The 17036-nt window shown below is 40.6% G+C and overlaps 1 protein-coding gene across 1 annotated transcript in view; it reads right to left on the minus strand.

The window, feature by feature from the left end:
• Nucleotides 1-17036, minus strand: part of GLP1R (glucagon like peptide 1 receptor) — an 82589-nt gene that overhangs the window by 27067 nt on the left and 38486 nt on the right. Inside the window, exons 4-5 of the mRNA XM_069009826.1 lie at nt 5767-5876; nt 3116-3222 (exon numbers count right to left, since the gene is read on the minus strand). Coding sequence (XP_068865927.1) covers nt 3116-3222; nt 5767-5876 — 217 coding nt within the window. The remainder of the gene's footprint in view (nt 1-3115; nt 3223-5766; nt 5877-17036) is intronic.

A 17036-nucleotide genomic window follows, 5' to 3' on the forward strand; every position in this document is an offset into this window, starting at 1 on the left:
TCATTTTCAGAAGACTTATCTGAAAGGACTAAAAAAGTCAAGTTCTGCATAATGCTGAAGCTAATTGCTTCAAATTGACCCCAATGTCACTGCACAAGTTTACCTTGGCAAAGCTCAGGACTGGTGTGCAGTGCGGCTTCTGGCTGTGCTCAAACCCACTATGAAAAAACATCCACCTGCGAATTACCCCTTGACAACAAGAGAAAAATCTGTATTCAAATTGCCTCCTGGGAGAATTGTACATACTTTCTGTAGAAGTAAAAGGAACAGATTTTTCACCTCTGCATTAAGAATTGAAAACAAAAAAAAACAAAGAAAAAATCCTCTTGAATTTCAGCAGCCCACTGCAAAGACAATAAAATTGCTACTTGTCAAAAAAAACATGTTAAGGGATAGCAAAAGTAACTGCAGTCATGTAAATGGCATCCAGTTGCAGAGTGCTGTCAGTATTTTACCAGCCTTATTCACAAACATTTTTCTTCCAGTTCTGCAAGGGTACACACTTTACTTCAGAGGAAGTTACTTTGGGTATGACTTTTAGGATGCTAAAAGATAGATGTAACATATGGTAATCAGCAATTATTCCAGTAAAAGTTTCAGTGAATGTATACTTTAAATGTCTGTTTTTTACAGCTCTATAAATTTTGGTAGAAAAATTGACTTGGTCTGAAAGTTAGAGGTTTGCACTGAAGAACAACTTGTTTTTCATAGGTCAGATAGAATTTTTTGTAGTTTTTTGGGACTTCTATTACAATTTATTCAAAACTGACCTATTATTAATATTTATTTTCCTTAAACTCAAAATTCATTTGATGCTACCCTTCAGAACTGCTACACATTTCAATCTGATTGAAAAAGTTATGTAAATTAGGCAATTGAAGAAAATAGGTTGCAAGTAGTTACTGAGTATTTTTGCTACAGGCAATGCAAGTTATTCAAATTGTTTGAGTCGTGAAGTTATGGGCCTAATTCAGCTTCCACCACTGAAATCACAGATTTTCCTTCCATCTCTTCTGGAGGATACAAAATAGGACTCTAGAGAAAAACTGTTTCCTCTGTTGTATCATCTTTAAAGACAAATAGAAAGGTTATTCTGTAGTCTAAGAACTTAAAGAGGCTCATCAGTATTTGCATGCCATTGAATTAGATTTTGATCCCCATTTGTTGAGGCTGAGCAGCTCTGGGGAGAAGACCAGAGATTCCAGCCAGAATCCAGAAACTGCATTTCACATAGGGGTAGGTCTCGTATTTCATGCAATCCAGGACCAAGTTGCCTCCTGGTAAACAACTTAGACAGAAGAACACAAAATGGATTGATGGCATAGTTTTAACAAGACTCTTGGTACCTCTAACACAACCCTGGAACCTCATTTTCAAAATGAGAAGCACACACTTCTCCAGTCCCTGCTTCACAGCTGAAACAAAAAATGCTGAAGCATCACCCCACAAAAGTCAGGGCATCCAAATTCCCTCTCTCCTACCAGCCCTTGGTGACAAACTTGCTCTTTGTTCCCTGCCAGAAAACATCCTTTCTTCCTTCATTTAAAAAGTATAAGGTTGTGCTCTGTGACCTTTACATTTGGGCTGCTAAGATTACTCAAGAAGTGTCATTGATGGGTGAAATGAGGAGAAAACAGTTATCCTGGGAGACATTTGGAGACTTCAAGACCATCTGGTGTTTTTTCAGAAAGGTCCCAAAGTAGCACAGGTACAACACATACAAATCATAATTATCACATGTCATTCACAGAGGGTGAGCATGTCTCTGGATTTCTACAGTCATTTTAAAACTTCCTTGATATTGCCCACCTATGCTTCTCCACTGGAAGGAGAAGGGATAATACAGTGCTAAAACATATGGTACAATATCAGAAGGCTTGCATCATTTTAGTCTTGGAAATTGGAAGTTAAAAGGCATGACTGACCTTTTTAAATGCATAAGGGAAGAAAGGAAAGGGACTGCCTTCCTGAAAGTGTAGCACAGGCACCAGAGCAAATGATCAACTGGAAATGATAATTCTTCAGTCAGGGAAGGAAGTTTCTCAAGGATCAGAGCACTTAAAGGTCCTGACTTGATTTCAAATAAGAGTACCAGGAGATGGAAGACTACACTCTTTTAGGAGGCAGCCTCATCAGTACATAAGAGGGATGGGACCTGGCTGTAGAGAGAAGCAAGGAGCAGGACTTTGTAGCAGAGGGACAGCCTTCCCACAACAGAACAGGATCCCATCTTTGTGTTTTCTAAGTATCAGCCTCCTGTGTTCAGCACCCCCAAACTGAAGGAAAATCTGGCTGGCGTCACAACATGTCTTGCATTTACAGAGTAAAAAATAAAGACCCCTATTAGAATCCAAAGTTGTGTTTTGGTCTGGTTGGGGCTTTTTTATTCTATTTATTTTTTTAACCAAACACACACACAGTGTATTTTTGGCATGTGCAACCAAGAGTGTCTAAATTTTCATATGCTCCATTGCATTTGTTGGTGCAAACCAGGATGAACTCAGTATGTCACTATGGCCAGCTGACAGCAATTTATTTCACATAATTTTTTCAAGTTTCAAATTAGACTCTCTTCCATATTGTGAAAGAAATAAGAATTTCTGAAAGTTCGCCAAAAATGAAAATTGTGTCAAAAATCCATTTCTGCACACCTTGCATGTGAGGGCTGGGATAAAGGCCAGACTGAGATTTATGCTCTGTGTAACTCCAAACAAGGCAAGGTTAAAATTTTTCTCCTAAATGTCCTTGCCCTTCTCAGACTTGTGCCTCATCTGCAAGGTGACACCATGGAGGAACACTTGCATCTCTCTTTTACCACCTCTCCCAGTGGAAATTTCATTGAAATAAAAGCTAGCCTAACAAAATATTCCAACTGATAAAAAGTACCTGTTCCACATGTTCATATGGGTAACTGCAAAAATTTGGCCATTTTACTTGCATTTTGAGAAGGAATTATTTTAGGAAGGAACACAGAAGTGACAAGAGATAGAGAAATAATGAGGTGATGGAAGGAGGGCAAAAAAAAAAAAATCAAATGTTTCTGTCAAAGTCTGACATTGTCATATAGAAAAACATAAAACCTTTACTCCATTCTCTTCAAAGCTTCACCAGTTACCTGAATCCAAGAAGAATGGCAGTTGCTATTACAAGGGCAGAGAAGGAAAGAGCATATCCAATGGTGTATATGATGGACAAATTCAGGAGCTGTTCTTCTGGTGCATCCTGAGAGCATAGAAAGAAGAAAAGAAAAACAAAAAAGTGGAGGGGGAAAAGAGAGAGCTCATGGCCTTCAGTTCTTTTCTCCCAGCCACTTTCTAACTTTCTTAATGACAACCAGAAATCATTCTCCTACTTTCAAGTTTAAATGCACATATCAAATCAGTCTTCCACTTTCCATATGCTCTAAAGAAATAAAAATTTAATCTTAATTCCTCAGCTGCTCCCAGGTGTTCGCTCAAATAGTTGTGTTTTGCAGCCTAGCTAGAAAAATAGATAATCTGACATTATTTCATAATAAAGTTGGAGAGATATGAATTATCACACAAGCAAGTCTTAAAAGAGATGGCAGGAAGCAAAGACACAACTCAGACCTGCAGTAAAAACAGCAGACCTAATCTTTTCAGACTTGAGCACTTCAAGCAAGTCTCCTTACTGCGGTAATGAGGGGAGTGCTCATGTATACTTAGAAGTGCAACAAGCCAGGTCCTACTTGATGATGTGGAGGCAAAGCATGCCTTGCATACACACAACTAAACCCTCTTCTGCCCCCCAAATAATCTGTCTTCTGCCTCAACTATGCAACCTCCTGGGAACAAATCACAGCTCAACAGCATCTCATGACCTGGTTATTGCAGCACTGCTTGAGAGGGAGCGACCTGGTGCAGACCAGAGCAGCGGGGGCTCTCATCAGATTCACTAAAATATGACTACTGAGATCCTTGCCTGAAAATTCTGGCCAAAATCCTTATGGAGAAGAGAATTACTTGAAAAGGTACAGGCAGCTCTGAATAATAACACACCCTTACTGCTCAGGCTCCGAGGCACATTCATATTCACTGTTCTAGTTCATCTCTAAGCATGTATCTTTGTCTAAATAGACTCAGGGATTTTATTTCCCTTCTTCAAGCTGCTAACTCTGCAATTGACTCCTGAGACCTGTGCTGTACAAAGAAACACATTCCTTGTACTTCATAAATTAGATACAGTTATTGAGATGTACTTTGCACAGCCAGGACGATTTAAGGTGAACATACAGGCTTTACCTCAGAGATTTGCTAGGATAATGCTTTAAAGGGAATGCTATGAAAGCTGCCTTATGAAAAGGAAAATCTCTTCAGTATCAAAGCTTAGGCAAATTACTAAAACCTGACAATTTAAAACACGTACACAGATGAAAATGACATCATACACCTAAATTTATAAAGATTCGCTACCAAACACTTTGGAATTTTAATTACATTTGTAATAGAACGCATGACAAACTTATAAAAACAACTTATTGTTCTCACATGCCAGATGCATAAGCCAAAGTCACTATGGGGCTCTATATACATTAGCTGGAAAACCAAACAGGGCTGTTCACATTTCAGGGAGTGACACCATGTACACAGGGTTTCAGAAACCAGATCAGTTCATGTAAAAGTGGAGGCAGGTGCCAAACGAGCAAGTGTTACCATTAGGTATCTCACTCCTTGGCATGTCCCCAACACAGCTCTGGAAGAAATCATAATGGCCAACAAGGGTAAGTCAAACGACCAGGCTTACACATGGCATTAACACACTGTGCTCTGCTGGTATAGCACAGAACACAAAAGGGACAAGGAATATGGCTTTAAGTCAAAGCAAAAGGCTAAAATTCACATATTTGGAGAAAACTATCTTTTCCAATCTCCTCCTAGTCTGCAGCCATTTATTCCTTCTGAAGAATGAGGCACTGAGCAATGGGAACTACAGAGGGCATAGATCCTGCAGCTCTTGGGACTTTCATAAACTTGAACTGTTTTATCTAGGTAATGCACTAGTTCCCAGTACCCCAGGATAGAGAGAGTGCACTCAATTTCTGTAAGGAAAAGCATCGCCCTTGGAGGTTCACAGTAGTAGTGGTATCACGTGTCATGGGAACGCACACAGTGCAGTGGCTGACGCCAATGGCTGTCAAAAATCCTCTGAAAATCCCTATGCTCTCCTTCATTTGGTGCCAGGCATCTCAGCTCCCTGCAGAGTAAAAAGCATAAGGGCAAGAAAATAACACTGACAAGCCTAATTCCACTGCCCACAGAAAATGAAGGTATAAAGACAAAAAAAAGCCAAAGGAAAAAAAAAAAGGCAGGGATTGCCCCATGCCCAAAGGTGAAAAAGCAAATATCCTTCAGTTCAGTTCATCTTAATCACCTTAATAGCTGCTAACAAGACAGAGAGAGCAAATGGTCACTATTATAATGATGTGACAATGGAAAAAAGGCAAAGGAATAACATTAGGTCACTCCTGCAGTTGAGCTCCTTGCTCTGCACTGCAGCTGGGATGACCTGAGTCACTTCTCTTGGCTCTCACATACATTTAAATGTGCTCTTGTCTACCCTCCATGTTCCCTTTGTTGAAGGGGAGAGACCTGATGTCCCTTACCATTAGGCACACTGAGGTGAGTCAGTAAGGATTACTTTGACAGGACAAAAATGCATGGGCATCAACAATTATTTTTTTTCCTCTCTTCTGCTTTGCCCTAAGCAACAGCTGCAAGATGGGAGGAAAATGGGAAAAACACTTACCTGGTCAGAGGGCTCACACTCAGACAGGTTCCTCCAGGGCAGGGTCGAGTTCTCCTTCAGCAGCCAGGTCCCCTCCAAGGTGCAGAAGCGGTACACCTGCCCATGCAGCACTGCCAGGAGCAAAATGAGACACAGGGTCAGCAGGAGGAGAGCCTGCTCAACCCAAGGGGCAAGGCTCACAGAGTGGTCTACATCTCCATGCAACGCTCCTTCCTCACCCATCGCTCTCCTGGCTGGAGGGGGAACCGGCAGCATGGCAGAGCAAGTGCTGCACCTGCTCCTTGACTGCCCCCAACATTCTGCTGCTTGTCCTCAGGGCCCCAGAGCAGCTACCAAGGCATCAGGTGGCTCCAGGACATGCTCCAGGACAGTCGCTGACCATTCCACAGTAACAAGAGACTGAAATAATTGCTGCTATCCTTGTGTGGATTTTGTAACATGCATAAACTCCAGCTCGGCGAAATACTAGATTTTGAGACATGCATATTCTGGGAACGCTAAGCTTCAGCGATAGATTTTACGTGGAAAAGAAGCTGCACAAAGACTAAACACACCTTTTCTTTTCTGAAAGCATGCAGATCCAGAGAAACCTCAGAACAGGAATGCTAACACAAGCTTCCCAAAATGTAATTTCTTACACAAACATCTGTGCTACAAAACGAAGCCATAAATCTTTTCCTAAACTACCCATGTACTTTTTCTATTCCTTCTGTCTACATGTTTGAATAACAAAATCAGCAATAAATTAACTAGAGCAGTTAGCTACTTGATCTTGTAAAAGCAAGTACATTGAAATGGTTCATAGTAAAATCACATCAGACTGAAGGACCAAAACAAAAAATGCAAAGGGAAAGGAGCACTCAGTCCACGTATGAAAAGAAACTCCCTCTCTAGTGCCTGGAGTTCTGGGGAAATCTAACAACTCAGTTGTGTACACAAGCAACCTGGAAGTGTCCTTGCAGTACAGTAACAGTGTGAGCTGCTTTGCAAAGGAAGTTTCTAACTAATCACATTTTTGAGCCAGTAAACTGACCTATTTTATATAATGAAGCTACCCCTCAAAAAGCAATGCTGGGTCAATCCCTCAGCCAGGGCTAGCCTCTACCCAGGCAATGTTTGGAAAAACACACTTACACAAATATTTGGAGGTATAAGAAGCTGAGTTAACCTTGCCTGCTGCAACTTCATCCTGTTGTCAGCTCCCTTATTACTGCAAACTAGAACTCATCAGTATTTGGCATTTCTGTTCAGTGGGAAAATTTTAAAACTTATTTGAAATTCTAACATCCCAGTAGGTTATTTACACGTTAGTTGACAACTGCTAATCTGTTTGATAATTGCCAGCAGCAGACAACTAGTAGGTTCTCTAAGTGATGAATGATTTAATAAAACAATACAGACATTAATATTCTAATGAGACATTTTTAATGAGTATGCTAAATGGTAACTGATAATGGCTCTGGTAGGCACAGCCTATTTGCTTTTGTAATTGTTATCCTGAATATACCAGTAAGACATAATACAAAGATGATATAAAAATTAAGTTATGCTTGGTGGAGGTTTTTTCTTACTATTAAGGGTATCTGTTTACACATGTTCACACGAAAACAGAAGGAGAGGTTAGGTACAGCATCTGCAACACATACACTCACAGCCACTAACTGTACCCGCTCTCCTTATCCACTGCCAGTGACAACCACTTCCTTAGGTCAGGGCATTGCTATGATGTTGCTCAAGGGTAATACAGCTTATTTAGGAACACCAGGAATAAAAGAAGGACTAGGGAAAATGTGGGTCCTCTCAGGAAGGATAGGGGAGACCTGGCTGCACAGGACACTGAGGAGGCTGTGAGGTACTCAATGGCTTTTTTGCTTCAGCCTGGAGAAGAAAAGGTTCCAGGGACACCCTGCAGCAGCCTCCCAGTACCTGAAGGGGCTACAAGAGAGCTGGAGAGGGACTTTCCACACGAGCGTGTAGTGAAAGGACAAGGGGGAATGGCCTTAAGCTCAAGGAGTGCAGATTTAGATTAGAAATTCTTTACTATAAAGGTGGTGAGGCACTGCAACAGGTTATGCTGAGAGGCTGAGGACACGACATCCTTGGAAGAGCTCAGGACCAGGCTGGATGGGACTTTGAGCAGCCTGGCCTAGTGGAAGATGCCCCAGCCCAGGGCAAGGTGGCTGGAACTAGATGATCTTTAAGGTCCCTCCCAACCCAACCATTCTATGATTCCATGACAATATTAAGGCTCTGATGGAGAGCAGCATGTAGGAAAGCCTCATTTTTCCTCCACCCCCCTCTCAGGATTAGTGGTCACAATTTGAAGTAAGGCATTCAAAACACCAATGCAAAAGCAGCCCTAGGAATCAGGAATCAGTAAATATTGCATATTTGGAGCCAATGAACTTGAAATCCAGGAGGTTTAAAGTCCAGAGGGTCATAGGACTAGGAAATTCAGTCTGACTGCCATTAGATGAGCTATAAACAAGTATTATAAGATGAAGTTATTATGATGAATAATCTCAGAAAACAAGAAATTTTACTATATTCCTGAATTAAAAAAAAAAAAAAGAAAGACCTGCTAAGGGAGAATTAATTAAAAAACAAGCAAGCAAAAAAACCCCAAACCCCAACATTATTTCACATCTTCTGAAACTTTGTGAATTCCCCTCCTCTGCCAGTATTTCTTAGTGGCAAGGTCTGATTGGAATGAATGCTTAGCTTCAGTATATTTATTTTCTCTCCCAATCATCATGACACATTTTAATTTTCTTTTTATCGATAACACTTCTTTTTAAATAATGAGGAAAACCTATTGTATGCTGAAGTCTGGCATATATTAGAGAATTGAAAGGTTTACTGTAAATGAAACATGGAATTTACTATCAGACAGAAAAACAAGGCAATTCATTTAGATATGAAGAAAAAATAATGTAATGCTATCACACTAGACAGGAATATTCTTGCCTCATCTAGGAGTCACAAGCACTCAAACTGGATGGCTCTTACAGACTTCTAGGTAGTCACATGCCAGCTGTGTCAGGTTGTCAAAGCCTCTGACTGCCAAAACAGTGGTGATCAGTGCAGGACTCAGAGGCAACTGAAGATCAGCTGGGCTATGTGTACCCAGGAAGCACCTTAAAATGTAAAAGAATAATCAGACAAGTTCCAAATAGATGAAACTGCACATCACAATGTGAGAGCATAAACACCTGGTTCTGTGGAATAACTTACTAGCCAAAATGCTTAAGAGGTAGAAAATGTTTAAAAAAAGGAAACTTCCACTTTGAGGCACCCTTGAGATTCTGGTTGATACACAAAACAATGCTTATGAAAGAGCTGAGAGATTACAGAAAGCAGGACATGAAAATAACACAGGGGCTGATGCACTGCAGGCATCTGGTTACCCTGAGAAATGTGGAAACAAGTCTCACTGTTGTGGAAGTGGATTGCTTTCAGTAATGTGTCAGACTCCCCATTACCCAACACAGCATCACTCTGTGGAGCTGCAAAGGGCTCAGAAATGGATAAACACCACACACATGAGACCCTTCATGTCCTGCAGCTGGGCCCATCCAGCAGCAGCATGCAGGACCCAGGGGTGCGGATACCTTTGAGCGCTGTGTGATCCGTCACAGACACTGCCCAGAGCCACAGTGCCAAGAGCCCAGACTTCACACAGCATGGCCCCGGAAAGGTGCGCCTTTGAAACAGACCCCTCCCGAGCTGCATCGACCTGCAGTCATTCCTGCTTTCTCCATCTCCTCGAAGCAGCAGGCAAACAGCCTCCACCCACTCATCCTCTGGGCAACAGGCTCGGTCACAGGCAGCCACCTGCTGCTGCCCAAACACAGCCAAGGCTGTTAATGACTGATAGCTCAGGAGAGGTATCACCTGAACCCAATGCTCTTCCCCAGTCTTGCCTCACTAAAAGGGACAGAACAAAGCTTCTATACCAGAAACTCTGCTCTGGTGTTTCTCCCAAATAACCCATAAAGCCCTGGAGACTTTAGATCTTCTTTTCATTTACTAAATTCTCATCTTTGCTTGCTGAAAGCAGTTCCAACAAAGTTCAAGGAATCCACTAGCTTTTAATCAGGAATGTTTTGACTCAAGAATTGCAAGTGTCTCACCATTCTTACTGTTCAGAGTAAAGCATGTGGGGTTTACATTAAAGCTACCTAAAAATATGTTAAAACAACTTTTTCACATGTACATTTTATGACTCCCTCTCTGCACAGCTGGTCATGGCTTAAGATGGCAGAGGTTTTCAACCTTCTAAGACAGATAAAGGGATAGTATACGTACACATTCTGTCTGCTGAGGGCCTGGTCCAAAGCTCACCGTGAACCTCATTTCCTTCAACTTTCATGTGATGCCATTGCTGAAAAGAAATTCAGTTATTAATAGACACTGAGGCAAACTAACTGTGACATGATCGGAGGTGGCCTGTATGCCATGACAGCAAGAAGGCACCCACACAGCCTCCCCTGCAACTGCTGAGCAATTTCAGCTTCTTGCTTGCAGGTGGTTTACTCAGAGGCAATTCACATTTGTCGATGCCTGAATTCTGCAGAGTGACTCAGGCCCTCTTACCTTTAATGCAGTTAAAAACACCAAGCATACAATGATCAGCTTCAGTTCTAATGGACCAGAATGACGAAGAATATTTCTTTGAAGGTTCAAGGTGGTTGTTGCCTCCTTGCTATCCTGCAATACCTTTTTCCTGTCCTGTTACGTTTTCTGTTACCATATAGTCAATGCTTCAGATCATTCCACTATGTTCTAGAATTGGCTATCATCCTCTGCAAATAAACAAACAAATCCACACCCAGTGCACAGGGAATCTGATTTTATTTGCTTTTTAAGTTAAGTGCAAAAAGTTGCAAAACAGCAGCTTAATCGCACAAGTTTATTTGAACAGTGTCAATCACACCTCATTAGAATTAAATGTTAAAACATGGACTGATGCCCAAAACTCAGTCTCTGTAAGCTGACAAAAGGTAGAGAGTCAGCACTGAAGCTAGTAACATCTATCCAGTGAACCTGTAAATCAAATCAAATCCCAGAAGAAGCTGAATACTTTTATGTAGGGAGAGCATGGGCAAAAAGCTCACAAACTCTTCCTTATTAGCCCCACTTTTACTAGAAATAAAAGCAAATTGAATGACTTCTCTGTTTGAAACAGGCAACCTCATCTGCATTTTACAACATCAGGGTGTCCAGGTCAGTGTGACATTACTCACCCAACTGTCCCTGAGGATAAACTGGAACATTATTCATTGTAAAAATAAATTACAGCATTTCCTAGCCAATCAATTCTATTCAGGCAGAGAGATGAGAGAATGAGAAGAACAAGAGACTGCAGTTTTGTCTGTCTGCTCTGTGTCACACGTTGCAGACCTCTCCTCTGTTAACATCCGTTCTCTACTTCCAGCAGGGGGATTGTTTTGGAAAAGGTAACAATCTTCTCCATAAAGCAGGGACTCTGCAGTATGAGAGCATCACGACAGCCCTCAAGGCAGACTGGCTTGTTCCTGAAATGAGCAACCTGCCCTTTGATGGGGATAACAATTTATCAGAAATTAGGAGGTTGCACCCTCATCAGCAGCTCTGTTCTGTCACTTGCTGTGACTTGGGCAATGCTCTCCTGAAAGGAATCACTCTTGGCTGTAAAAGCTGCTGCTAAGTCTCACTCAGCCCCAACCCTAGTGCTGCTTATTGCAAAGGCATCCTAAGCCCAGGACTCATTCCTGGGAGCATGCAGCTAAAAACATGACACGAGGGAACAGCCTGATTCTGAAGCCTGCAGGGAGCTGGAAGAGCCCCAGCCTGCACTACTGTCCAAGAATCACATTTATCAAAGGTGCTCCTTTGTGCTGGGCTTACCACCACATCACCTGAAATTATATTACCTCAACAGGCAGTTTAACTACAGGTACTTTACTTAGTATTGTCTCCCACCATTCCTCTTCCCTCATAATGTATTAGTTATCCCAACTCCTCTGCTTTTGTAATAACAAAAAAACAAAACAAAACAAAAGCCTGTGCTTGCCTAGCTGGATCTTCCCTTGTACCATGTAAAGGGAGCTGTTAGGTGGGTGCAAACTCACATCTGTCTCTTGGTAGGAGTGTGAATGCATTTACTTTTCTTTTTCCTCTTGTCACTCTTCTTCCTTGCAGTGTTTTGTTGTTTTTTTTTAATTGGAAAAGGCTGGGCAAATTCTTGGATTTTTCAAGCTAGGAGCTAGTGATAGGGAACATTCACAACAGGGATGTTTGAGTCTGTTTCCCCACCTCTCACCCAAACAATATACACTACTGAAAATTATTCTCTTCCTGCAGCAAGAACATGAAGTGACCACCTGGCATGACCTTATGCAGACCTAACAGATACCTTCACATGGTGCAAGGGAAGATCCAGCTAAACACAGGCCATGCCACAGGCTGCACAGCCCCCCGCCTGTCCCAGAAATCCTCAGTGCCTGCATCCTCTGCTGTGCTACCAAAAGCACAAAGTCACAGACACTGCAGATGGAGATGATGCTGTGTGGCATCACCCAAGAGATGTTGCCTGCATATATATAAATTCTTATTTAAAAACATTCCTTTTGAAATTACATTAACACAACAACACTGAAGATTCAAGAATTAGGAAGTGTTAAGCTAAAGCTACTTACATGAGTTTGAGTTCCACCCAGTAACACTGTTTCTACATACACAGCCATACTTTATTTCCCAACAGAATCCATGGTTTTATTCAGGACACAGAATAGAGGGAGATAATCTAATGTGAAATTATTCATGCCAAGCCATTTTAAGCAGACTGAATAAAGTCTATATCAAATACAGCATCTTCTTATTTGTGTGGTCCATTCAAAGACCACCAACAATTCAGCTCCCCAATGAATACTAAAGGCTATTATCTCATATGCATAAAGAGATGATCCAAAAAATAAGGACCATATTTTAGTAACATAATAAAGTCACATTTATACAAAAAGAAAATTATGGAGCCACAAAATTTGTTCTGAATGGGCATATTCAGTTCTCCTAGTGCAGAGATCATCCTTGCCAGCTCTGCAATATCTTGCCTCACTCAACACAAACTTCCTCAGTTAATGAGGCAATGATCCTGCAGAGAAGAGCCCCTTTTACTACACCTCACATGCAAATCCATTCTCATAGCAAAGGAATAAGGTCTGTGGAAAAAAAATAATCACAGAATATAGCTTCATAATTAAAAACTGCTTGCATAATGGTGGCCAATAAAGGTTATGCAAGCAAAGAAGACTGTGCCAAATCACAAAGTATTCCTTAAGTCACAAACTTATACACCACTGGGTATGAGTTAGTATCTCAAAAATTAAAATAGCTTTCTGAAAAACAATATTGTTTTTAACAGAGCATTATCCTAAAAGGAGCTATGCCCTCCACGCATTTAATTTGAGGAACTTGTATTAAGAAAAGGCTGCATTAACTACACTAGACCACACTGACACCTAACATAACTTTTTGAAATGAACTTAAAAAAAAATCATAAAAATGCACGCATGCATGTGTGCATCAGGTTTAATAAAGAGTGTTTATGAACTATATAAAATATGTGAATTAATGCAATAAAAGAAGGCAGCTTATAAAAAACAAGTATTTATGATAATGGCACAGCTTTGTCAACATTTGGTAAGATACCAAAAACACCATTAAAAGTTTTGCTCAGAATAAATAGAAGTGAGTTGGAATAAATTTATTGCAACAACAAACGTGATTGGAAGTTTAATGCAAAATAAACTTCTAAAAATGGTGCTAAGAAAGAGGTTTTGTGGTTTTAAGTTATTGGATCAGTTAATAGAAGCCATTCTATTAGAGGATATTAAAATGATGCAAAAAAAATATGCAGTAAAAAGTTCTCTTAGAAGTCTGCAAACTAAGGTCTTCCCAGGGTAGACGAAGGGATCTATTTTACTATGTCTATATTCCAAGGCCTTATAAAAAAAATCAAAAAACAACCCCAAAAACAAGCTAAAAGGAAAGGAAAAATACTAGACAAATCACTAGCATAATGCTTGCTGAGCTAAAGCAAGGGAAAAAAAAACTGAGAAAAAAACAACAGTTAACTAGTATGCTACATATGCACAGCCAGGAGGAAGAGGGAAGTACACATGCAAATAAACACTGGTTGGTTGATGCAGTTTCTGAGCAAAACAAGAAGCTCCAGAACATGGAGGCTAAAACAAATGCCAGGCACTGCAAGCAAACTGCCAATCTTTGGCAACAGGGAAATTAGTGGTATTTGGTTATCTGCAAAAACAATGGTATAAAGAACCACTGATGAAATAATGCTAAATTTATCATCTCTTGCAAGATATTTATAAAGACAATCCAAAAAATCCTAAACAATAGGAAGCTTTCAGCACAGACACCTGCTAAACAGATGATAAAAATTAACTCAAACTATCTGACTTCATTTAGTGCTAACTATAATTCCACAAGTATTAGCCACGATCTACAGAAAGTAAAGAATGTGGATACTTCAAAGCAGAACAAATAAAATTAAGCATCTCATGCATTTCAAAGACTGAGGACACACCATTCTTCTCTCTCCTAATTGCATTGCCCTCCTTGGTTCTCCTCTTCAGGTTAATTCCTTCAACCCTTCCTGTTGCTGCAATGTTTAGTTCTATGCTGCTTCTATGCTTAGACCTTCCCACTGTTGACCCCCTTTCCCTTTCACCCCACACTTTCCTATTTCTCTCAGCTCCTACTCGGGCTTGCTGTTTTCCAAAACCACTGTATTTAAAACGGCAACCTAACTCCAGTCTCTCAAATCTCCTTTCTTGCCAGTTTATTCCTCAGCATTCCTCATCATCACTCCAAGCTCCTCCAGCTCCAGCCAAGGAGCAAAGAGGGGCAAAATCAACAAAGAACATCTGCTCTCAGATCTGGACCTCCTGCAGCTGACAAGGCCACAAGAAGCCCTGCTCAGCCCATGCACCAAAAGCACATCTGGCCCCAAAAGTCATGTGTTGCAGGAGAAGGGAACATCACTCCACAGTGATATGGCCTCTGGAGAATGTAGGTACAAACAAGCACTCATAAGGAATTCATCCCCACGAGTAGCAAGAGACATATCACCAGTACCACAGGAGCCACCATCTTTTCTGTCAATAGTGACCAGAGGCCACTAAAGATGCAAGTATGTCTGGATTTACTTTTCCTTTACAAAGTCAATCTTTACACCAATCTCAGTGACTCTTACCCTCCAACCCAAAGCTGATCGGAAAATTGGGCTCTCTTACACCCTTAAATGGGTAATTTCCCCCAAGTTCTCGATTCCATTTTCATTCCTGCTCAATTTTCATTGCTTGAACGGTATTTGGATGAACATAAAATTCCTTCAACTTAAACTTCTCTTTTCCTTGACTATTCACTGCCAATGGTACCTCACATTTAAAAATACTTGGAGAGGCCCACTGTCATTCATCAGCCACACCAATGCATTTTACCTATGCTTTCATTCTGTTTAAAGGAATTGTTTGTGCCCTGCTTCATTAAGCTCCAGGACCGTTACCAGGCAGTTTTTGCATGTGTAAGTCAGTTATTTGTCTTCAGAGGAAATATGCCAATGAGCACTTGATCCTTTTCTTGCCTACTTCATTCCTGCTCATTCCAATTGTCAAAAAGTAAGTTAGAACCAGAAAGTCATATCAGTCTGAGCAGGCATCAACCAGCATTATTATTGTCATCAAACAAGTCATGTACCCACATTCTCTCATAAACGTTGCCCAGAAAAGCTTTATTCTTATTCAAAGAAAAATTAAAGTGATGTCTGGGAATCTTAACAGCTAACATTTGGAGCATGTTTGATGAGGATTAGACACTTTCAAAATTCATAGCAGGGACCTGGGTCTCTCAGGGAAAATCTAGTCTATGACAAAAAACTCTCAAGGGGAAAGTTACCAATAAAACATGCAAGTAGAAAAGGGTAACACCGCTAAACAAATAAAAACTGTGTGCATGATTAAGAAGTGTAATCCTTGTAAAGATTAGTGTATTTTCAAGTTACAGTTGCATTTGTGAAATGGCGTGAAAGGGAGGATATTCTATAATTAGACTACTTATATTCAGACACCTTTTCAGTCAGTCCACATTTTTTTGCATGACTACTCTGTCAAATGAAAATATTATAAAAAATTTAAACGCAGACCTACTAACTTCAAGAGGCAAAGACTGAGCTGCCTTTACATAAGCATTTACTTATATATATATATATATATATATATATAGGTATATATGTAGATTGGTTCGTATCTTCACCCAAAATTAACTGAGGGTATTGAAGAAAAAGAAGTAACCTTTAAGATCACTGTCACACCAAAACACCAAAAGCGTATCTGTTATGTGAGAGGACACCCATAAGCTGGATGTGAGAGGAGCCTTTCCCAACACCCAAGGCAAAGTGCCAGGAATTCCTGAAAAGAGGAGGAAGAAGTGAGCCATTTGGGCAAGTTGCTCTCCACCTATGCTGTTTTAAGATCAGGCATTCGTGTCTTCTCACATCTTCTGGGACTTGGGGGGAAAAAAACCCCAAACAATCAGTATTTTACTAATTAGCAACATTTAAGTGAGCTGAAAGCTAATAACCTGTTTTCAACAAGGCATTTAATTATGTAGCACACACAAGCACTATTGTTTATTCAGACCCTTAATTAGCTCAGTTTACTCCTTGTCCACAACAATGAAAAACTGCAAGTTCTTAGGTGTAAGTAACCTGAAGAAATGTTTGAGGTCCCTCTGTTTACGAGTGCACTGGTACAGAAAACGAATAAAAGCAATTAGATTATAACTTCAGTTATGCCAATGTGTAATGAGAGCATAGATGAAGTCTAAGATAATTGTTGAGTTCAAACATATCTAGGCACCTCCTAGACTAGCATGGGCAAGGCACAGAGGCAGTCCAGCTCTTCCTTGCAGCTGGGTCTAATGGTGCTCATTTCTCACAGAAAGGCACTACTCATGGCCAGATCAGCTGAAGAAAACTTCTCAAGCACACACAGAATGACGCTCAGCTATGTCTTTTCTGAGGTGTGCCTTGACATCCTTGACAGTGCATTTCAAGGAATTACTTTAAACAAAAACATGATACAGTTTAACTAAAAAATTTCTGGAAAACATGCAGTCCTGCCAACTGCTCTAACTCCCACAGACACAGCAAGCCGATATCCTACAGCAAGCTTGTCCAGCATTGATATTATGCCAAGCAGTGCAAA

The sequence above is a fragment of the Aphelocoma coerulescens genome, chromosome 3, assembly GCF_041296385.1.
Source record: "Aphelocoma coerulescens isolate FSJ_1873_10779 chromosome 3, UR_Acoe_1.0, whole genome shotgun sequence".
NCBI lineage: Eukaryota > Metazoa > Chordata > Aves > Passeriformes > Corvidae > Aphelocoma > Aphelocoma coerulescens.